The 24,290-nt window shown below is 30.2% G+C and overlaps 2 protein-coding genes across 6 annotated transcripts; both read right to left on the reverse strand.

Moving 5' to 3' along the window:
- Positions 1 to 230: 230 nt before the first annotated feature.
- Positions 231 to 11,312, reverse strand: LOC123298504 (ubiquitin carboxyl-terminal hydrolase 10). Of its 5 annotated transcripts, none has more exons than XM_044880528.1 (9): positions 11,171 to 11,312; positions 10,449 to 10,665; positions 10,083 to 10,157; positions 8,267 to 8,576; positions 7,208 to 7,506; positions 4,728 to 5,930; positions 3,273 to 3,733; positions 2,691 to 3,183; positions 231 to 2,409 (listed from the first exon to the last, which is right to left on the reverse strand). In XM_044880528.1, the coding sequence occupies exons 1-9, from the start codon at positions 11,186 to 11,188 to the stop codon at positions 2,123 to 2,125; spliced, it is 3,363 nt and encodes a 1,120-aa protein (XP_044736463.1). In that variant the 5' UTR covers positions 11,189 to 11,312; the 3' UTR covers positions 231 to 2,122. The 5 variants fall into 5 exon arrangements, with proteins under 5 accessions (XP_044736463.1, XP_044736464.1, XP_044736462.1 ...); XM_044880529.1 differs by having other exon boundaries at positions 238 to 2,409; positions 7,163 to 7,506; positions 8,267 to 8,522; XM_044880527.1 differs by having other exon boundaries at positions 238 to 2,409; positions 7,163 to 7,506.
- A 7,687-nt stretch (positions 11,313 to 18,999) lies between these two features.
- LOC123298520 (ras-related and estrogen-regulated growth inhibitor) lies at positions 19,000 to 23,660 on the reverse strand. Its single transcript, XM_044880549.1, has 6 exons — positions 23,535 to 23,660; positions 22,803 to 22,939; positions 21,647 to 21,808; positions 21,406 to 21,555; positions 20,136 to 20,307; positions 19,000 to 19,792 (listed from the first exon to the last, which is right to left on the reverse strand). The coding sequence occupies exons 1-6, from the start codon at positions 23,638 to 23,640 to the stop codon at positions 19,464 to 19,466; spliced, it is 1,056 nt and encodes a 351-aa protein (XP_044736484.1). The 5' UTR covers positions 23,641 to 23,660; the 3' UTR covers positions 19,000 to 19,463.
- Positions 23,661 to 24,290: the final 630 nt, after the last annotated feature.

Below are 24,290 nucleotides of genomic sequence, written 5' to 3' on the forward strand. Positions count from 1 at the left end.
AATTAATAAATAACAAAATATTTGGATTTACCAAAACAATATTTTTATATTTAAAAAAAGAAATTATAACAAGTACGAGTTTTTTGAGTTAACTAAAAGTACTTTCATTAATTATTAAATATTTTTTTTTTTATACAAACATAAATTACATATAAAACAAAAAATAATTGTTATTATTTATTTAGTTTTGTGTACATGAGTTTTTCTCATATCTTAATGTTGTGAATAAACAAACGTAAATTTTATATTTTTTGTTTTTTTTTTTTTTAAATTCTAAAATGATAATCTAGTAGTAAAAAAGGGGATAAGATAACAACAAAAATTTAATAAATATACACAAAGTTATTATGGATTCAAAATTAATTACCTTCGATAATTAACACTTCAGTTGAATATATATAAAAATTTCTCATCTAAAATAATTACTTTCTCAGGATAATAAAGGCATCAATATATTTTAATTTTTTTTTTACATATAGTTTTTTTTTAACACCCGATAAAATTTGTTTAACAACTTAATGATGGTGATTCGGAAGGGCCCGTAGAACATATTTTCTAATGAAATATTTTTTTTTACTAAACAAAATACACAAAAACAATTTAAAAATTCTTTCTAAATTGAGGTTTTTTGGAATAAGAACTATCTTTAAATTACGTTATTTTTTCTACACGATTCATCATTTTGTGTTATTCCTCAATAAGGCGGTCTATCGAAAGGATCTAACAAGAATGGTTACGAATAATATTAATTTATAATCTCTACTTTTCGATACGAGGACTGAAAAGTATGATTTTCGCGGGGCAAGATAAAAAATTATTTCTCTTAGGCGATTACAAATAAACATTATACGCCTGAATCAAATCTGATGATTAACGATATCAAGTTTTGCGGAAAATATGAAGAAAAACTCGATTCATAATATCCTTATAATCCCTTCTTTGCCCTATAATTTGTTTATCTCTCAATCAAGCCTAATAACCTTTGACTCTTAGAGATCCTAATATTTGGAAAAACTATTTTGTTTGTCTAATTTTTGTAAAATATTTGCGCTGTAAATCCCATAACCCAATCACAGAATAAAGAGGGGTACTAATCCAACTTCTAAAAATTACTTTCTCAAAAAGATGAAGCTTTAAATTTTCCTCTTAACATATGTCCGTGTACGTAATTTATAGATAATCCAAAAGTTAAAACCAAGCCTAAAATATTGTACAAAAATAAATAAATATTCTTAAAATGCACAATAAAACTTGGAATAGAAGATAGAAAATTCACCAACACCAATTTTGATTGACTTGAATTATAAATTTTCGCGAATTATCGGACGAAAATATACATTAAACGTTTAATGATGAATTAATAATTTAGTGGCCAGCACTATTTCGAAGTTTATTTTATTTTTTTAAATTCAGAATGGCAACATTTTTCATAATTTGTTCAGTTTAACATGAAAAATTATTCTTAATTCAACTAATCTAATTTTAAGATCATTTGGGCCATAAAAATTGACTATTTTGGCATGGTATTTATAGCTTAAATAAATCTTATCATTATCCTTATATTTAAATCTAAAAAAATTCTAAAAAAATTGTTACTTAGATGTCTACAATAAAGATCGTAACCAATTAAAACAGTGAACTCCAAAAAAACAAAAGTGGTGGTAAATATTTGTAGATCCACTTGTGTTATATTTTAGCAAATCCTAATTTACTTATTTTCAAAATAGTAAACTGAACATGGATTACATCTACGAGTCTTCCTCGATTCGCTACGATTTTAATAGTTCATTATTTTCCTAGTTTATTGTGCAGTCATATTTTTAATAAATAATTCCTACCACTAATAATAATAATAATAATTTAAGAAAATATTATCATAATTAGAATATTCTACGGGCCCTTCCTATTACCGACAGTTTTGCATTTTTTTATGTTTTTTTTGTTTTTGTTTTTTAGTAGAAATTAAATCAAAACCAAAAAATGTTTTTAGAGAAACTGAAACAAACAAGAAAATTGATTTAAACTTTAAATTTTATAATTTTCTTAATCACTGTTTTTTTTTCAATTTTTTTTTTTTTTTATCTTTTTTTTTTTTACACGCACACGATGGATAATGTTGTCTCTACTCTTTTTTTGTTTGTGGTTGTTGTGCTCCTTGATTTCCGATAGTGTCACATCGTCTGTAATACAATAAATAAGGCATTCGTGGTGCACGTGGTCGCAATACTTGTGACTCGGATACACCTCGGACGGAGCTATCATCATACCGTACCCATCCACCATAGCCAACATGGAAAGCATCGGTGATATAATGACCTTTTGTTGCTTCTTTACCATCATGATAGACAACAGCAAATAGTTTGTATTGTTTTTGTTTGTTCGTATACTTTTTATTTGCTGACATCAATTCTGTAAAAGAGAGAAGAAAATTTATTGAGGTTGGTATTGGGTTTTGCAATTAAGATTTCAGCGCCATAATGTTTAAAATATCTACAATCATCTTCGGTAAAATAGCTGTTTTTTTGTTTACGTATAGCAATAATGCCAAATTTTTTACTTTTTAACAACCATTTTTTTGGAATCGGCGAGGTTTAGGAAAAAATAACAAAGGACAAAAAATGCTAAGAATAGTTCAAAATATGAGATCCAATATTTTTTGCATAACTGATGATAAAAAAATTAAAACTTACTCGAATCAATCTTTAAATCAACAGGAAATTCTACATTCTTGATAATCTTCGAACATGTATCTCGTTCATAATGGAAACACTTCAAATGTAGAATAAGAACCAAAGGTAATTCTTCAATAGATACTTGTTGCCAAGCTTCCACAGCTTGTTGCGTACGTGAGCACGTAACACCTTCCAAACGATCTTTTCCAACCAAAATTTCAAGTGCTTCTTTAACTGATGTAGCTTTTTCTATATCTAATTGCAAAGTGAAAAATGGTTGTACATTATCTGTTGATTGATCACCAGCTCGCTGAACACGTGAACGTAGTTGACCCCGAAATATATCACTGACGGGTGATCGACTGAATTCTGTTCGTCTGGTAATTGATCCTTTATTTTTTGGTCCCATTACTTTCCATTCATCTTCATCGCTGATATCTCCACTATTTCCACTCTTTTTACCATCAGCCGGAGATGATTCGGCCATATTATCTTCCACCAATTTTATTAACTAGAAAAATTAAAAACATATTATAATAAAAACCATTTTCTACGACCTCGCATATTCATCGAAGCCACACAACTTATCAAAATACTTACCTCAACCATTTCATCATTCAAACTATTCAGCAAACATCCCAAAAACTCTTCAGCATCTTCTTGTCGGCCATCAACACTAAACGAGTCGGACCGAATCATATTCAATGATTGATACACACTTGATGGTTCTAAAGCTGGTCCGCAATTCACAAACTCTAGCACTTCGCCCTTTTGATTAGCAGTTGCAGCTGCATTATTCTTTTCGCGACGTCCAACACGAGCACCAGCCGGCAATGGTGAGAATTCATTGATTAGATCAATTATACTATCGATGATTGGATAAGGGGATTTTTCTTTTAAACTTTTTTGTTGTGGAAGAGCTTGTATTAAATTATAAAATGGCGGACATGCCAATAATGCTTGCAGTATTGAATTCACGTAACAAAAATTACTACGATTTGTCAATCCGCGTGGTAGTAAACTTATTGTACGGTTATCGATCACATATTTGCTGAGGAATTCTGTAATAAATAAATAAAAAGTATTATTTCCTTAATACATTCGAAGAACTGATTGATTTACCAACGTACAATCAAAATTACTAAAGTTAGGTTTGAAAAATTAATAAAAATTCGAAAATAATAAATCAGTTTCGAAAAAAAATTAGAAATGTAACTAAAATTCCTTTGGCTGATATAATTTGAAAGTATAGCAGCCATACACAATTGAAGTTTTACTGTTCCCACCAAGAGCACACTAAGAACTGCATTAATTAGCAGATTTAGCCGGCTTTACACAGATGGGGTACTTGACTGTACCTAGGATCGAACCCTGAACCTTTTGTTTACAAGTCTAACACGCTATCCACACAACTACAGAGAGCCATGTTAACACGTTCAAATATTTTGTTCAATACATATCAACTTTGAAAAAAAAGAACCCCATTATAAATAGGAAAAGATCAAATTTTTATAAACGTATTGTTCGGAATCTATTTCTACCAATTTTAAGGTTATGCTGCCAATCTAAATATATATATAAGCGAAATACTACTCCCTAACTAACTCATCAAGAGATCTTTAGTTCAATAGAGAGGTCTTTGGTAGACGTTCAATAAAAACAGATTTTAGAAATTTAACTCTTAAGATGGTGAAAAAGGGGACGATCAACGTTTGCTATAATATCAATGTTACTAAAGTTTTTTTTTTTTTTTAAACTTCATATGGTTTACAATATCTACAAAATAGAATTATAATTATTCTTCTCACAAATAGTTTGTTAGGAATGTTTTATTTACAAATCGGAAATCTTTAACTAGATTTTATCGTTGCAGAAAAAATAATTATAAATAAATATTAAATAAAAAGTTCAAGACTGACAGAAAAAGTCGACGACAAATCATCGAAGATGGAAACTTTTTATACAAGAAAGGATTTTTTGAAATTCAACCTCGAAGGCAGGCAAAATGAGACATACAAATTTCTAAAGGAAATAAAATGTTTTTATTTAACTTACCTCCCATTCGATATGAATTTGGATCATCGAAAAATGCACTACCCACAGCTTTTTGTGGTTTAGTTTGATTGTTCTTCAAATCTTTATTCCCAACCTTCTTATCTGCTTGACTATCGAATGGCAAAACTCTTGCTAATGGTTTGTTTACAACTTTTGGTGTATTTGCTGCCGTTGCAGTATTCGAAGAATTTATGGTATTCGAATTCGCCGTGTTATTTATGACTGGTGATGAAACTGAATTATTATTAGCTGATTTATTAAATAAACTAGCCCATGATTTTTGAGTACTGTTATTATTGGTTACACTTGGAGAACTTTCGATTATTTTAGGCGTTATTCCATTTACTAAATTCTTCTTCTCCCCGACAGCTTCCTCTTTAATACTCATCGCTTTATTAAATACGGCACAAATTTCTTTTGGAGAGGCGGCAATTACATTTTCTTTAAGGGTTGTATCGCCTTCTGGGATTTGAATTTTTGGTTTTTCGATTGACTTAGGTATAGTTTTTTGTTCAGAAGGTTTGATAGCAGTCTTTTCGATGGAAACCGGCTGTGTTACGGGTATTGGAGCAGCTACAAGTTGTGTTGCAGGAACAGGTTGAGTTGTGGATACTGATTTTGGAGGATTATTTACAACTGGTTTCGATTCTTTATTAATTGAGGCGATGTTCTGTACATCTTTTTGTGGTTTTTCAATTTTTTTTTCAACAACTGGCGTTGAAGGTTTACCATTATTAGCAGCTACCGTTACAGGGACTTTGGGCGTAGTATTCACAACTTTTGGCGATGTTTTTGTCTTATGAATTTTTTCAGACTTTTTCACCATATCCCCTCCGCTGGTAATAATTGGTGATTTTGTTACGATTGTAGTTGCACTAACTTCAGGGACTGGTGTAATTACAACCACTTCTGATTTTGTATCATGATGTTTTTCATTTGTTTCGTGTTTGATTTGTACATGCGTATTGATGCATGATGACTTATTGGTGTTCTGTTTTTGTTTGGATGGTTGTTGATTACTCACTATGATTGTGGTTCCACCAGGCATCGGATTTTGATATGGTTGGGCATTCTCACGTTGTGGATCAACGGGTATAGCTTCTTGAACAGGATGATGAACACCTTGGGCATCTGTTGAATATGGAAATTCAGGAACTGGCATAGGTCCTGCTGGAACGTACATACCATGTGGTGGATAAACGCCTGAAAAACAATTTTTGGAGATTATTGACTTAAAACTTGAAATACAAAAATAAAATTGGAACCAAATTATCCACGATATATGAGTATCAAAAAAAAAAAATAAATAAAATGTAACTAAAATTCCTTTGGCTGATATAATTTGCAAGTATAACAGCCATACACAATTGAAGTTTTGATGTTCCCATCAAGAGCACACTAAGAAATGCATTGATTAGCAGATTTAGCCGGCTTTACACAGATGGGGTAAATATTGCAAGTCTAACACACTACAAGGATAAAGAAAGACTCTTTAAACGATCAAAGATTTGTTCTATTCATAACAATTAAATTTCAAAAACACAAAATTATCTGTTAGGGCAATGAACGAAAGAAATGAATAAGGAAAGCAACTATCTGATAAAATAAGCATTTTTTTGAAAGCAGCAGAAGCATAGTTTTTATAATTGAATATTCCATTCGAATAAAAATTTGCAGTTTTCCTATAGTTTTTTGGAAAATGCACACATTCTTAATAGTTTTTCCCGGGAAATATAGAAAAAAGCTTTTATAACGAAATAATCAATAAAAATAAACTAAAAATATTTTTATTTCTGTGTTTTATTTAAAAAAAGGTATAAGTATATTATCATAGATAATAAATGAGAACTCAAAAATAATTCTAATTATGTTCTTCCCCCAATCAATTTTGTATTATTAAAATACGTATTTCGACTACCACATAGTCATAAACATGAATTAGCTAATCGTAATCATTCTTATAAGTAAAGTATATTACTGGATTCTAACTTGATTTTAAATACTATTTTACGAGTTTTAAGGCTAAACAGCTCACAAGGCAAAGATATGTTGTATATTAATTGTATAACGCGTATTGCTTTAACATAAAACAAATAAAAAAACCCGGCTGCAGGTATAATTAATGATTTATTTCTATTTCCACTTTTCGAAAAAACTTTTATAGGTACTCTTTTGGTATAAAATTTAATTCCTTCAAAGGATTTTGTTTAAGAGATCGAACAACTTGAAACAGGCGTAAATGACTTAAAAAATGTTACTCGTCTTTAGAGCAGTCGGGTAAACTATCTTTAAGAAAATAGTTTTCAAAAATCAACGTCTAATTTTGGATTTGGATTTTTAGATGTTTCGAAATTTTGTAGAATATACGAAGGATCATTAATATATTGTCCTTCGATGTGGTTTTTTTTTTATAGAAATTCATCGATTTTACGTACAAGAATTCGGTGAAAAATATGGTGGTGTGAAAAACAAATGCGAACCAGTGGCAAGTTGAGCCGATGGATGATGCATTGCAGCCGGTGGTGAGTAGTATGTGGCATACGGTTGAGGTTGTGGCATTATCAACGTTTTAAACATTGGTGGATTCATTGGTGGTGACGGATCCACTTCAGTCTGTCGATGACGTGATATATTTCTACTACGCATTTGTCGTCCACCATTACCATTTGTACGAATTTCTTGTTCGGTTGCCGCTGGTGGAGGTGGAGCTGCCGTTGGTGGTGGAGGCACAGCAGTCGGTGGTGGTGGTGCAAATCCTGGTATATATTGTGGACTAATGCTGTAAAATATAAAATTTGAATAAGACTAATTTTCATAAAGATTTTAAACTAATTTTAATCGCTATTTGAAGATCTAAGTGACTAAGGTTGAAGAAATTTGAGTGATTAGATTAATCAAGCACTATTTCAATTGATCCAAAAATAACTTCCAATTTTAACTTGAATTAATTTAAACTTTTGATGAAAATCATTAGAGGCTAGCTTTAACTCAAGCAAAACGAAAATCTAATAAAAAAAAATTCATATATTGTATAACTTTTGAGATAAATGCTCAAATTGATGTAAAAAATATAAAAAATGTAATCGAAATCCTCCTAAGAACTGTAAATTGAAAGTTAATAGCCTATCGTTAACTTTAATTGGATTTTCTGAATCAGGTCAAGACAAATGTGTAGCTAAAATTCCTTTGGCTCGAATAATTTGGAAGTATAACAGCCATACACAATTGAAGTTTTGATGTTCCCATCAAGAGCACACTAAGAAATGCATTAATTAGCAGATTTAACCGGCCTTACACAGATGCGGTACCTAAGATCGAACCTTTACACAAATCTAGCATATTTTAACCACTAATGTATCACTCTAACCAAGGGGGCTGTTATCAAGTTCAAAATGAATTTATATATCGTAAGTTTACAATGTGTCATCACAGAAAACATCCAAAATTATAGTGCCCTGCTAGCCTAATAGAGAGCTAGATAAAATTTTTTACCTATATTACACCCTTTACCTCTATTAATAATTATTTAAAATATTTACCTGTGGTAGTTGACATGCGCTGTTACATTGTTCACATAAACATTCTGTTGTGGATATCCAGGTTGAACAGCTGGGGCAGCGGGTATCGAGTAAACATTTGGTGGTGGCGGAGGGTGCTGATGTTGAGGACCGTACACATGTGGTGAATGTACAGCACCTCCAACACCTGAATGTGGTGACATGACGCCACTGCTACCGCCAGTTGATACACCCGATATCGATGGACTATCTCTTCCAGAATGTTGATCACTATCACCTGGAATAGGTGATTCAGTCATAGAGAACTCTTCAGCTATGTAATAAAATCCATCTTAAAGGAGAAAATAGTTCTCATTATTCACAACATTCGTACTTGTTCGTTTAGCGAAAAACATTTAACGATGAGATTTTAGTTAACACAGAAAAAAATTACAGAAAATCACAAAATCAACTAGAAAGTCCGTAACCAGGAATATTTTTTTTTTGGGAAATTAAAAATTTTTTCTCTGGCTACGTGCTTGAAACCTTTATTATCGTGGCAAACAAAAAAACTTACGTGAATTTTCGAAAAATGCGATGTGTAATTAAATGTGCCTTTAAGATCTTTTTAAAAAAAAAAAAGGTTTAGACATAAAATTAGATTGTAATTAGAATAGTGCCTTAGAAAAGAAACATTGCAAATACTAACAAAAATATTTCTTATTCCTGTTATGTAAGCCCTGTAATTTCAAATAAATGAAAAAGCAAGATAACGTGATATTTAAGCTATTCGCACCGTGTGTGAGTTTTTTTGGAGGCGTTTCCATGATAACGATACACTACTTTATAGAATTGTATGAATGCATATATAATTGTATGGATTGCATTTATAACTTACATTGAAAATTTAATATTATTGTGTCTCAAAAATTTAAATAAATAATTATGATAATTTACGTTTGAAAAATAATATTTGTGCAATTTGATTTTTTATTTTCACAATTTTTAATGCATTAAGTTTAATGCATTTTAATTGGACATTTTCTATAACATTAACATGTAAAGAATTGCAAATTAGTCATAAAAGCCTCCTTTATCGCCAAAATTTTGCACTGGAAGCGCTGGCATCGATTTTATTGTCCCTACCATGACTACACACACAACGAATTGGTTTGGAAAAACACAACAGGGCATTTGTCAGACACTATGATTACTTGATAACAAAAATAAATATTAGTTTCAACGCTTATGTGAAAAATACAAATCTTTAAAGATTCGACCACATAGATAGTATTAGATACCATCGATGGTATTGTTTCAGTTTAATTTAAAGAGAACTCGATCAAATTCCACGTACGTTTCAATTACGTTCGTGAATTTAATAATTTTTCAGTACCAGTATATTTAAAATTTTCTACCAAACGATGAATGTTCGACTTATTATCAAAACAAGAATCCTCGAACAGAACTCTTAAGTTTAAGAATTTGAATGAGTTATTCAGTATTGCATGAAGAAATTGCGCGTACCATTTGAGTGCTATTATAAATCAAACAAAATGGCATGAAATAATCTTTCAAATAAAAGACCTAAGGTATTCCATACGCAAAGTTCGGACACTCTCAATGAAAAACCATTTACAAATATAAAATATGTGAAATGTTAGTTTTCACTCATTTTCAATTCAAAATTTTGAATTTTGATGAAGCAATAATAGAATAATAAAAAAAAGTAGCGTCGTTAAAAAACAAAAATCAAGAAAAAAAATGTTAGTCAAACAAAATAATTATGAATATTAGAAAAAAATAAATAAATAAATAAAAATAAAATAAAACATGTCACAGTCAAAAATGAACCGACCTTCTACTGGATAGGGTTGAATAACAACTGGATAAAATGGAGTATGCAACATTCCACTGTGTGGCATCGGGACGCCTGATGTCGAATAACAGCGTTTTCAAATGAATTCAAATATGAAATAAAATTGCAAGTTTAATTTTTTTTTCTTTGTTTTTTATTTCTAAGCGAAAAACTTGGAATATCTCAGAAAGCATTTTTCTGAGGACAACCTTATTAAGGGGTAACTATTATTATGAATAAAATTTTTCATATTTTTTAGTTCTAAATTCGATCAAATTTGCAAAGGCATTCTGAAAAAGCGATGCTAAAAATTTTGAAATCTACAAGGGCATTTCCCCTTAAAAAACTTAAACAAAAAATACAAACCGTATTGAGATTGTTGAATATTGGGATGTTGAAGCCACTGTTGGGATGAATAATCCCCGACCGGTTCTGAATACTGGCTATTGTTACTTGAAACTGATTGATCCGATACCCAAGGTAATTGTAAGGTGTAGTCAAGTTGTGGATTACCAAAAATCTCCTTTAAGTGATTCCGTTCACTATCATCCACGTCGCTTAAGTCCAAAAACTCATAGCCCTCCTACAGAAAGTACAACACAACATAAAAAAAACGCTATTTTAATTTACCTAACCTAAAATTAACTTGAAACATTCTAGAAGTTTTAGGTGAAGTTATCTTACTTACCAAATTTTCTTATGTAAATTTTATGGATAAAACACAATTTAGATTCGCCAAAAACAAAAATATACTTGAGATTTCGAAAAAAAAACTGCAAGGTCAGAATGTAGGGCGGTTACCGGTAAAAAAAATAGGTACTCAAAAAATTTTTTTTGAAGAACTTCGTCAAAAAGTTTGATAACAGAACAACTGTTAATGTAAAACTAAAATATGTTATTCGAAACTAAAGAATCATAACCTAAACATTGCGAAATAATTCGATACGAAATAATATTTAGTTACACCACGTGTGTAAATATAGAAATATGGGTCGCCATGATAATACAGGCCTAATATTATTATCTAATAATAATACATTGTCCAAAATAATTTTTAAACATTTAATATATAAATTGATGTTATTTACCGATTTGGTAGAATCCATGACTGTTTCTTTAATCCATTTTAAGGTAAATTTTAAGCGAAGATTTCCATCATTATTTTTTTTTTTTGAAAAATTTATTTCTGCTGACTGCTTTTGTAATGGTCATAGACAACACTTCATTCCAGTTGCGTAGTTATCAATGCGCAGTTTTGCCAACTACAATACGAGATTTAAAAAAGTTATAATAATTACAAAAAACGTTTTTTTTCGTTGTAAATTCTCATTTTTCTACAAAACTTTGAAAAAGATTAACGATTTAAACTGTTGATATGTCTTACAAGATTTCTTAAGTTTAATTTTTAATCGATTTTATTTGTCGAAGTTCAAAATTATAATTAACTAAATTTTATCCAGCTAAACTAATAAATAGATATGTACGGTTTTCTTGTCTGCATATGCCGTATATTACAATTAATTATTTCAATTTTAATATTTATTTGTCTGTATATTTTATATGCAGAATTTTATCAACTGTATTTCAAGCGGTAGGTAAGATTATTTTTATAAATATTCAGATTCAACTAGTCTTAGTAAAGATGGCGGACTTATGATTTTATATAATAATGTTATATAAGAATTTGTAAAGATCACATTTGTTTTCAGTTTAAGAAATTACTCTAAACAAAAGGTAATTTTCCATCATTTACATTTTAATTTCTCCTTAAACAAATTTTAATAATCGTCTTTAAACATGTTACCAATTTGCTCTTAACAACATTAAAAGATGGCGTTAGTATAAAGAATGACTTTGTCTTGTGTTCATAGAACTTTCTATCCATTTGCATAATCGCTAATTAAGTTTTTCTCAATCAAAATCCTCTATTATTCTTTAACATTATCGGGTGTGTCTCGTATATAAAATGGAAAACTTACCTTCTTTGGAGAAAAGGAATGAAAACTTTTTTGTGTACTCTGAAACGTAAAACACTAGGAAAGCGGCCGGTGTTAAAATTTTTTTTTTTTGCAAAAATATTAATAGAAAATCTGTGTATTAATTAATTGCTTCTAATCCTTTTTTTATTGGTGGATTCTTATTCTTACGCACTGGAGCAAGTAAATTACTGCTAAGCAATTTGAAATAGATAAATAAATTTTATACCGCTCGGTCACTGAAATTATACAGAATCAAATCTCATTATACAAAGCGACGATATTGTTAAAAAACAGTTCCAGTAGCAAGTGGCGCTGGATTAAAAAGTCACTTTTTCGTTTCTTTGTAATGCTAACGAATATTACTCAGAGAGCGCCAATTTCGATTAAAATAGTTTTCGAAAGAGCGACAAAAACTCATAACGCCATCTACGATTAAGAAATGTTCGATCTCTCGTTATCTCAAATAATCGGTATTTTAACTCTCACAAAATTTGGCAATCTGCTATACAAACTGGATACATAAAATAAACATATTATACCCTTTTTGTATCCGATTATACAATCTGGCAGCCCTGGCGTAAATATTATGGCGAAATATTTCACGTGTTTCAGGATTATTGAAGTCCTGCGCAGTTCATAATAAAGCATTCATACATCCAATCAGAAGCTTAACTCATTTGATTTTGAAAACAATTGAAATCTTTCAACATAAAGTTGGCTCTTTCAAGTTAAACTTGGATTATTTTTAAGATAATAATGACTGATTTAACTAACAATATTAATAGTGGAGGGGAGAACTGTCCTCATGCGAAGTATGCAGAAGATCTTAAACATCAATTACAAAAACGTTTGTTTTTTGCTAAGTTTACCAAATTAATAACTTCTGTAATTTAATCACGTTATGAATTACTAACTAAATGGGTTCAAATTAGTTTCAGAACTTAATCGAATGTATATGGATATTAAATCACTTAATGAGTTACAGCTCAGAAAAGATGAATTACAATTGGAAAATTTAAAGGAAAAAATTGCAGTTTATCAGAAACAAATTCAGGTAAATTTTTTCGTTGATTGAATATCGTAGTTTTAATTAAAAATTCATAATTTGTATTTTTTAAGTCCTTATATTGGGAAATTTGTTTATGGAATATCCGTATTTTTATTTACCACAAATAATTATGTTAAAAATTATTTTCTGTAGGGAAATAAACATTGAGTTGATACGGATATTGACGTTTCTGGAAGCTTTCAACAAAGGCTAACCCTTTTTCTCAGTTTTGATAAAAATTTACCGATTTCACAAAAACTTCCAGGAAAAAATGGGAAGAGGGGGGGGCCTGTTATCGATTTCGAGGAAGAGACCTACTTTTGCTACCATTTATATATTTTATTGTACGCATGTGAGTTTTTTATTCAAGGTTCTGCTCAAAGAAATCGCACTTACAGAGTTCAAAATTAAGAAAGCTGAAGCAACGGACAAAGCAGAAAATGAATCACAACAATTAATGATCAGAAAATTTGAAGAGATCCTAAATTTAACAAAATCAGGAGAAATGAACATTGAAGACCCTGTTGTTTTACACAATTAAAAGTTGATAACAAAATTTTTGTTAATTTTATTTGTTTCACGAAATATTTAAGCTAATCTTACAGCGAAAAATTTTGTAAAAGTTTATAATTTATAGCAATAAGAATAAATAATTTTTGTTACAATTTGTTTTATTTTATTTATATTGAGATAAAAAAAAGTTTACCTTTTTTGGAATGAGTACTCAAAATATAAATAGTTCTTCATGAGGAGTATGAAATTTTATCCCGTACGTCGCAAGTGTTACATAACGAAGGTGGCTTTAAAAATTGATTTTCCTAGCTCGTACGAGATGGAGGGAAATTTCTTGACGAATTTCTATATTTGTGCTCGTCATGGATTGACTAATGAGGTAATTCGAGGTCTACCACCAGTTTGTTGGAACTATGCACCCTGGGTACTAGGCTCAAGAGTATTACTAGGTTGCTACATTCATCTCTCTAAGCTTTGTTGTCAACCCTCTTGAAATTCTCAATATTTCATGTAGCCTTTATTCATTCTCCCTCTAGAGCAGGGCTTCTTAAACTATGGGTCGCGACCCCATTTGGGGTCGCGTAGCAAAATTCTGGGGTCGCGAGAGGAAAAAATAACATTTTAAAGATAAAATTTTAAGATAAATACAATTTAAAGATAAAATAACAATTATCGTAGATAAATATATCATAAAATCTTCTAGTTCGGAAAGATTATTTGTACCTGCATTTCTATTAAGAGTATTATAATAACTTGAATAACATTTACTATGAATTATGAAATGTTATTGGAATTAATAAAAAATATAAATTTATTTTTGTCAATCTCTAAAAGCCGAAATAATCCCTAGAAATAATTATGAACAAAATTTCTAGGTTTTATTGCTGAAGAAACAGCTTTAACACATATTAAATCCCAATTTGATTTGTTATGCAATAAAAAACAGGCACATCCATCTCATTAAATTTTTAACTTATACTTTAATTTAAAACTTACCACGCAACTACTTGAATATATTCGAGAGAATTAAGACGGTCAGAATCCAAAAGTGGTAATAAATACAATTTTATAATTTTTTGTGCAATTTTTAATTTTAGATTTTTGTATGTTTCAAAACGAATTCTAAACTTATATATTTTCATATGTATATGTATATTGTTATAATAAATAAATCATCAAAAAATATTAATTTATTTTTCTTTTATATTTGTATGGGGTCGTCAAGAAACTCGCAATCATAAATGGGGTCGTGAATTACAAAAGTTTAAGAAGCCCTGCTCTAGAGGATTACCATTGAAGGAAAATGAAAAATAAATCATGAATAATTAATGATCTAAATAACCCCAAAGTGAACACTTACCTACGTGAAAAATTTGTCACGGCGTAGGCTAGCTGACGGAAGGAGACCTCTCTCGATCTTAGGTCTTCCGCTGTTTAATAACATACAAGTTAAAACTTACCTTGGAGTCTCCTATTTTCAATTCATACATTTTAAAAATTGTATAATGTAACTGCAGTTTCGTGAAACAGAACTTAGAATTGTTAATTTCGATTAATTTTGTAAAAGTTTGAAATTTCTAAGAATAATGTGTAAAAAAATAAAAAATTTTTGTTAACATTTGTTTTATTTTATTTATATTGAGATCAAAAAAGTGGTAACAAAATGCTGTATGTTTTTTTTAATAATAGAACACGGCGGTTGGTATTACCAAAAATGATCTTGTTTGTCATGCTAGCCAAATATTTGTCATGGCGACATCGGGCTAAAATGGCAAACAAATCATTTATAGCCCGAGCGATTTTAACAGAAACAATGGAATAAGTACTCAAAATAGAGATAGTTCTTAATGAGGAATATGAAATTTTATCCCGTCGTAGGTCTTACATAACGCAGGTGGCTTAAAAATAGCTCATGTTCGTAGCTCGTACGAGATAGAGAAAATTTAATATTACAATCTTATTCTTTATAAAGTATCAAACAGCTTTTGTTCGAAATATTTTCCCGTAAACATAATAAATGTCCGACAATGCGTTTTTGCCAAAGTTTAATTTCTTTTTGATAATCCATTTTGTTGATATTCTTGCTCTGATTGATATTATTGTCATATTTACTTTAACAGCATCATTATTCTCAAATAGAGTAGAATGTATTCTGCGATTATTTCTGTTAAAAAATGCTCGATCTATTAATTAAGGCTAAAAACACATCAGAAGCAATTAGCTAAATGACGGATGACAAAATGATGTAACTACGGTTTTAAAATTTGTAGTTCAATGTATCTAGAAAAATAATTTTGGAAATTTCTTCATACTCATATTTTTCTAAAACTTTTTCCTAAATACATTAAAGCAGGTAGGCAAAGTAGGCCTGTGCCTACGGCGGCAAAAAATTCGTTTCAATTATTAAAAATTTTTTTGTTTAATAAAAATGTAAAAATGTGAATTTTTTTCAATTTTAGTCAATTTTGCGTGAAACAATCTCATTTAAAAAAGTCGCCACTTCACTTAAACTATATCTAGTCACTATGTTCGCGAATGTCACTATCCTGGTAGTTTTAGAACGTTTCTCAGAAATACTATAATCTAATCTTCCGTCTTGTTTTGGTCAACTGTACCATGTCAGAGACTGTACTGAAGTATTTGAATCGTTTAAATGAGTAATGGTAGACAACGACTAAGCGGGTATCAGTACTCTAAATTAAGAAAAGAGAAAGAAGAGAAATTGAAAAAGATGTTGATTCATCGAGAAAAATCAACGACTTTTCAAATCGTCAACAAATTTTTGCTTATAAAAAAGGCGGCACTTTGATGCCTGCCTATGGGCGGCAAATTCGTAAATCCGCCCCTGCATTAAAGTAAACCTCAAGGTACCTAGTCTTTAGGCACTTAATCACAACCGATGTGTTTTTACCCTTACAAATATATATTTTTAAGGCGTTAAACATAAGTTTTTGTTTTTTAGCATTTCGAATGGCATGCATAATAAAAGAGCTCATTGATATACTTTTTTAGCAACATCAATTTTTTTTTTGAAACACCAAAAAAATAAAAAGCCTTGAACGGTCTCTACATTTAACATCCATTTTTTTTTTTAGTAATATTATAGGCATTGATATTAGGCGTTCAAAAATTTAATTCGCTGTGTTGTTTTAAAAAAATAGGTACAAAGGAACTGTTATCATTTTATAATAATGTAGAGACCGCTTCTGAATGTTAATTTCATAACAGATATTAAACGGCTTTACCAATGATTGCCATTATGATCCGAAAACCAATCGTACAAAACTTTCATTCAATGATATTTTTATTTTAATATTAAAATATTGCAATATCGGAGATATTGCATTGTTTGCGGAGTCTTTCTAAAAAAGGCCAAACAAACATTTGGATTGGAATTAAAATGGGTTGAGCCAGAAGAAGAGTAAGGTCAGCTGCTCCTCATTGGAACTGAACAACCTATACTTTTAGCTGGTTAATTATGTTCATATGACTAAGTATTGTATTAATGAAATTTTCCAACCCTTTTAGGTAAAAAATTTCTGATTTAACTTCTCCACCCCCTTATGCCAAAAAAATCATAGTTTGATATTAATATTCTAAAAGTTGGGTACGTCCATATATTTCGACGTTAAACAGTCAATGAATTTTTGTCCCCTTCGATGTATCTGGGATGGAGCTTAAAGACTAGACTCCATAGACCCGACGACCATACGCATGTTCGCGGTAGCCAACCATGTTGATAGTCGTCAACAAATGTCTTCTGTTTGTTTCATAGTCATAATACCATAGAGCTACAAAGTTGCCGCCCAAATGGTTGGTCGGTTGAATCTGCGCGCTCGGTTGTAGTTGCATTTATTGTTGGCTGCGAGATAGAGAGGGGAGAACGTTTATCAGTTCTGTCTCTTTCTTTTTGATCAAGAATTCACTTATTGCGTTTAATCTGTCTATACATCTCTATGATATTATTATCTCTATGGTTTGTTTTGACCTAAGGAGTTTGTTTGCCACGTCAATGAAGTGGCAAATACTCGTAGAAAGATTTAGTACGATTGAATATTGATTTTTTCTCTTATTTTTAAAATTCTTAAAACTAATTTGAACATTAAATTACAAATATGTAAAACATTTTTTTAAAACTTTTTTTTTTTTTTTTTTTTTGGTTCGTTAAAAGTCTTCAAATTTTAAATAAAAATATCACATACATAATATAATTTTAACAATTTTTTTTAATAAATATTTTTGGTTTAAAACTATGGGCTTGCAATAATATATCCATTGGCGTAGCTAGTGATTTGCCAAGAGTGGGTAGTCAGTCTGCCCTCAAAATATCCTCAGTGTCTATGGAAAAATATTATTTTCTTGAGTTGAACTTTTGACCAATAATTTTCTTTATATTTTGAAATTAAAATGATTTTCTTAACATAAAATAAATATTTGCTTTTCAATTACTTGCATTTTCCATAGTTTCGATAAATCGATACTTGAGATCGATACAATGCCTAAGAAGCTTTGCTTCTGCCGGATGAAAATGAAAATTGTAAAATTTTTCAATAGAGGATGGGCATTGCCCACACTTGCTCTATACTAGCTTCGTTAATGAATATTTCCAAGATAAACGAATTCAGGTCTCGTAACTGACTAGATATGAGTTCATTAATTGACTAGTATACACGTTTTTCTCAGTCTACCATATATGGAAGATCTCTTGATATAAACAAATTTTAAGAAACTGTACTGAAAAGTCTCTTTCGCTATAGGAGGCACCATTGTAATATAGTGCTACGATCTAATTATGCGCAAAATTATTAAATGCATAAAACCTTTGGTTGATAAATTGATAAAAAAAAAAGATTTTCTAGTCAGCTAAAAAGACTTTCTAATGAGCGATATAAATTTTTGGACACGTTTTCATAGTCCATTTTTAAGTGGGTAAAGATAAACCTGGATCGAAAAAAATGATCTTAGCTGATCTGACTTATTTTAGGAATAGTCTGACTTATCAGTACCGCACTTTTTTTTTCCTTTTTTTTTTTTAGTTTTTGCAAAAAGCGAACTTAATTATAGTGAATATTATTTAATTATAGTTATTTGGGACTATCCACAAAATATCCTAGTAACAAGAATCGATGCAAAATTTTTTGACAGTGAAAGTATGAACTTCCCATGGGCTTTTCATTTTTGAAGGCCATCGGTCCGATTGCCCTTCTGATTAGCCCATTGATGAAGTCGAATAACTTATCTCTGATAAATTAAATGCAAAAACTTTGTATTTCGTGACAGAAAAATGAGAAATTTTTTAAACACATCAATTTGTTTATATAATTTTCAGAAAGAGTGAACCTGTCTATTTTCTGTATGTCAGTAATGACGTGATCATAGACATAGGTTAGGTTAGGTTAGAGTGGCTGTCCTGAGATAGAACACACTTAGCCCGTTGTGATATGCTTATCCTCGGCCACTACTCAATCAACCCTTTGGAGGTGCTTAAGAACAGTAAGAATGCTTTATGAGTCCATGTCTTCATGGCAAGAGCTGGGCAGTAACAGAGAAGATGAGACACCGTTTCTTCCTCCTCCGCACTGTGACAACTCCTGTAATAGTCATGATACACTCTCAGGTCCAAGCGTTCAGGATCATAGACATAGAAAATGAAGTGAGTTTTAGATCTAGCTGCCAAAGGTAGTGCTGTGGCTTTTTCGATAAAACGTGGGTATTTTATGGATAGTCCGTAGGTAGTATTCAAAATTTATCAACTAAAGTTATCATTATCCAACAATAAATCGAATAATCGATAATACAGATTTTTCAAAAAATCGAATACTGGCGTAAATGTACACTTTCTTAGTAACTGGCATTGTTACCACGCATTGAGATACTCATACGTCGTTGCTGATGCGCAGGATACACAGTTTGTAATTCAGATAGCATTGATGTTGAAGGGCTTGGTTTCGATGTGGGTGGATACCGCCATTTCCATGGTCGTGAATGTAAATGTCCATCTGTAGATGCACGACCACGAAATGGAGTATCATGTAAATCCAAATCAGTGCGTGGACTACTTGTGCCACTATCTAAGCCTGTACTGCTGCTATCTTTACTACCTGGCCGTGAAGTTTTTGGATTCGTTGAGGATTCATCATTATCTTCATCTAAATTTGTCCAACGTGTACCTATAAAAATTTATTTTTGAATTATAAAAAAAGCAAAGTTTTGGAATGAGGATGATGACAAATTTTTTTTTTACACTTCAAGTAAATAATTCTCACTGCATGGATAGAAAAGTGAAGATGAATTTTGAAAATCTCTAGAAGTATTCAAAATCCAATCGTTTAAAATTCCTAATTAAACAAAGAGATATAGTGACGTCATTGCACGGTATCACCATAGAGATTACATATAAAACTCTGTTGTAGGAGAAAAACTTTCAAATGTTATCGTATCGAGTCTATTTTTACATTTTTATGAGTAATTTGGTAAATCAGCCATCTATCCCATTGTAATTTTTGCCCAAACCTAAATTTAATGTTAGATCTTTGGATGATGTGAAGAATTTTGTATTTTCGTTGGCTGGTGATGGTAATTCAGATGTGGGTGTTCGTACATCACTTGAACTGCGGCGTAATTTACTTGGACACTTATTATGGACTCGCCAAAATCGACAAACATCTCTGAACACATTCCATACCTATAACGGAAAAATTAGTCGAGTATTTTCAATTTCAAACTCTGATTTTGTTAGTTAGTTTTCGAAGCCAGCAACAAAATTGTTCTTTAACAACTGCACCACTATTATTAAACCGGATATGAATGAAATATACAAAAGATTAACATCCGTCATCTGAATAAAAAATATTTTCAATAAGATAAAATAATTCCTAATATTTTCCTTTCAAAATGTTGACATAACAATTTTCTACATCAAACAAAAACTTTAAATTGGGAAAAGTTTTCTTTTTGTATAATATCATAAATATTTTCTTTATTTTGATTAAAATTTTGTAAAGTATGTTTCTTTCATGACAAACTTGTGGAAGATATAAGGTGTCCCTAAATTGTTCGAAGGGTTCAATTTATAGAAAATTATTCTATATGCCACTTTTGGTGAAATCTACTTTTGGTGTCTTGGAGTCAAAGAAGCCTTAAGCAAAACTAAGCGATTGAATTATAGACTGGCAAATAAAGGCAAGGAAAGCTCATAGCTCCACTGCCGGTTTCGGACCTTAATATTTTTTTACCTGAGCTTACATCACAAGTCGTTTAACGAATATTAAAAAGTTCTTGAGAAATAAAGGTAAAAAAAAATATATAAATAATCTTCGAATATCTTTAAAATGATCTGTAACATTTTTTTCACAATTTTGGGATACTCGGTATATTTGAAAAATGATATTTCAATATTAAGTTGAACGCAGCTGTAATTTTAAACCGTTGAAATTGATTCCAATTATTTTTCGACTTTATTAAAATTCTTGAAAAGATTATCCATGTAAATAAAAAAATAGGATTCCGTTACTATTATATGTAGTTTTTTTTGTTAAGAATCGAATGAATACTTTCAGGGGCATCGCCAGCTAATTGGTCAAAGCTGGGCAAACTGAAAGATACAGAATCTGAATTATAAGAATCAAATTTTGAATTCAGTAGAATATTACATTTATAAATCCAATGAGTGGACTTTGTATCATTTTTAGGATCTCTAGGCGACGCCCTTGAATACTTTCTCGTTGCTCAATATTTTCTGACAAAGTAATTTCATAAAAACAAAAATCTTTCTCTCGTTTACCTGTTCAATACTTTCGCGTACACTAATTTCATGAAAACAAACACAACCAATTTCTTTTGATCTACGTTGACCTTCTTCGGATGAAACCATTCGTTCACCCCATTGATCAATTTTATTACCAACTAATACAACTGGAACATCTAAAGTTTCCTAGAAATAAAAATTTTCGAATAGCGATAAAAATTTGAACTTTTCTTCATCGGAAAAGGAGAGACATGTTTGAATTTTTGGGAATACATACCTTAAATGTATTTGAACCTAATCTTCGACGTTTTTTATTATAATTGATTAAAAATTTCAGCCGATTACATTCGTCAAACGAACATTTATCAGTTACTGAATACATTAAAATGAAAGCTTCTGCCCATCTAATGTTTGTTTCTAATGCTAAACATTCCGTTTCCTGGAACAAAGAGAATTAGATATATTTTTATATGAACATGGCAGGTGAAAAATAAAACTTGAAGTTTTTCTTTTAATATTAAGAAACTGGAAATTTTGATAATTAGTTAATTTTTCTATGAGAAACATAACTTAAGTTGACTAGTTGACTAATGCGATTGTCTCAACTACATTACTATTTTGCAATAATAGTAGAGTTGTTAGAAAATGTATAACTCTCATAGAAACATAACTTAAGTTGTCCCGTCCACTCCTGGGGTTATGTTAACTACATCACTCGACCCCTTATGGCAGTTGTATCACTTTCGTGGTTCGATTGGCTATATTTGCTCTCACGACGAAGATGGGACAAACCCTCATACCGGTTGACGATAAGAATTTATTGTTTCAGTGTACGAATATTCAATTTCAAGAATTAGTATAATAAAAAAAAATTTGCAAGTGCTGAGTGTTGATTTGGAGCCTTCTAGCTATGTTCTAAATTGAAGGGGCGATTATAAGGATCGAACTAACAACTTGTTTCAAAACTAAAAAAAGTTAGTTTTCCGTATCAAAAGTTAAAATTCATTTTTATTGTTATTAAGTTTCTTGTGGAAAAGTGATAGGATTATTTCCCGCTCTGAAAGGCTTCTGATTTTAAATTATATATAAAAAAAATCATCAATATCGGACTGCTATTGAGGACTCCCGAGTAAAAACATTCATTGATGCGACTATAATATAGTCATTAACAATGTATGATCTTTAATTACAAAATTGGTTAGGTACTCAATTTATAGACAGCTTTCAGGCGTATTAAGCTATTACCATCATCCATTTATGATTGATGACACAAGTTGTGTCACACAACTTATAACAATAAGAAACACAAAGCTTTGTTTGTTGTCGTGTGTTGTTGGAATACCTTCTATAGTTGTTAAAATATGTCGTTAAAATTTCTAGTCATGAATTATGTAAATTTATGTAATAGAATATTTAATGTTATGTATACTTACATGTGGTTGTCCAGCTGTGTCTAATACATCAAAATAAACCATTTCGTTATCCATAACCGTATGAAATGTATAGATACGTTCTAAATTTGGATCATATTCACCTATATAACGTTTTGTTATAAATCGTACAACCATGGCTGCAAAAAAATATATAATGAAAAATTGAAATGGTAATTCATTTTAAAGTGCATTTTGATTTAAAATTCATAGCTGGTTTTCTTGTATACAGAATGTTTGATTTACATCTAGGCATATAAATATCACGAATGTGACAGAGTACATGCCTTAAGTAATGCATCTAGGTAAGAGGTATAATAGGTGTTATATGAAATTGCAAAAGTGACTTGTATCGTGGCTTATCTGTTGTAGTTCATCTATTAAAGTAAGAAACTCCCACTCTCCAAGCATCTTACAACAATCTCAACGCATATTGAAGCTTCAACACATGTATATAAAACCTCTCACTTAAATGCATTGCTTAACGCATGTTTTCTGTCATACTTGTGATATTTATATGCCTAGATGTAAATCGAACATTCTGTATAGTTTCTTGAAGTCAGATTGTTTTTATAGTCAGCTTCATCAGAGCCGGCTTTATGAGGGATCCGGTAATTAATCAAAATACCAAAGTTAAGGTGGGTGAATTCAATTTTAAGCCAAATGTAGCCAAAAATCTACTAGAGATTTAACAAAGTTGAATAAAGACAAAATAAAAATATTGGTGTTAATTACCTGATTTTCCAACACCTGCTTGACCAAGTACCATAACTTTTAAGGTTTTTGGTCTTGGATACAATCCTAATTTACATAATGGTGATTTTGGTGACGTTGCATTCATTGTTTTGTTATAAAGTACAAAAAATTATTTCTATTTGCATTGTCATTTAAATGGCGTTAAATCTGAAACAAAAAAGACAAAATTGTTTTAACGTATTTATTTTATTTACCTAAAAATTGAATATTTCTATAATTAATAATTTCTGAATAACAAATATAACAAATGTGAATGGCTCAATATGCCTTATCTTAATTCGTTCTTTGTTGAAGTAGAGTATCGGAAGTCGAAATACATGATTTCTGAAGTCTCCTGATCAAATTTGGGGAGATGGCAACCCTATTTAATATACAAAATAGAATAATGTCTTCAATTTACATTTTTATATAATAATGTAGGTAATATTGAAATAATTATTCCCAAACGTCAACTAAATTATTCCCAAATGAGTCTTTTTTAAATGGACTATAAAATAAAATTCTTTTTTCTAATGAACCTAAAAATTTTTATTCTATATAATTAAACAAAAAATGAAATAAATATCCATAATTTTTGAAAAATATTATTCGCCACGTTAATCGTATAAAAAATTGATAATGATAATTTATGTCTTAATAAAAATTTTAGTTTAATATCTACTAAAAATCTGATAATTTATACTTGAAAAACCACACTTTATTTTGTTTTATAGTTAGAATTTTATTTACAAAGAC

Source organism: Chrysoperla carnea, chromosome 4, assembly GCF_905475395.1.
Source record: "Chrysoperla carnea chromosome 4, inChrCarn1.1, whole genome shotgun sequence".
In the NCBI taxonomy this organism is placed as follows: Eukaryota; Metazoa; Arthropoda; class Insecta; order Neuroptera; family Chrysopidae; genus Chrysoperla; species Chrysoperla carnea.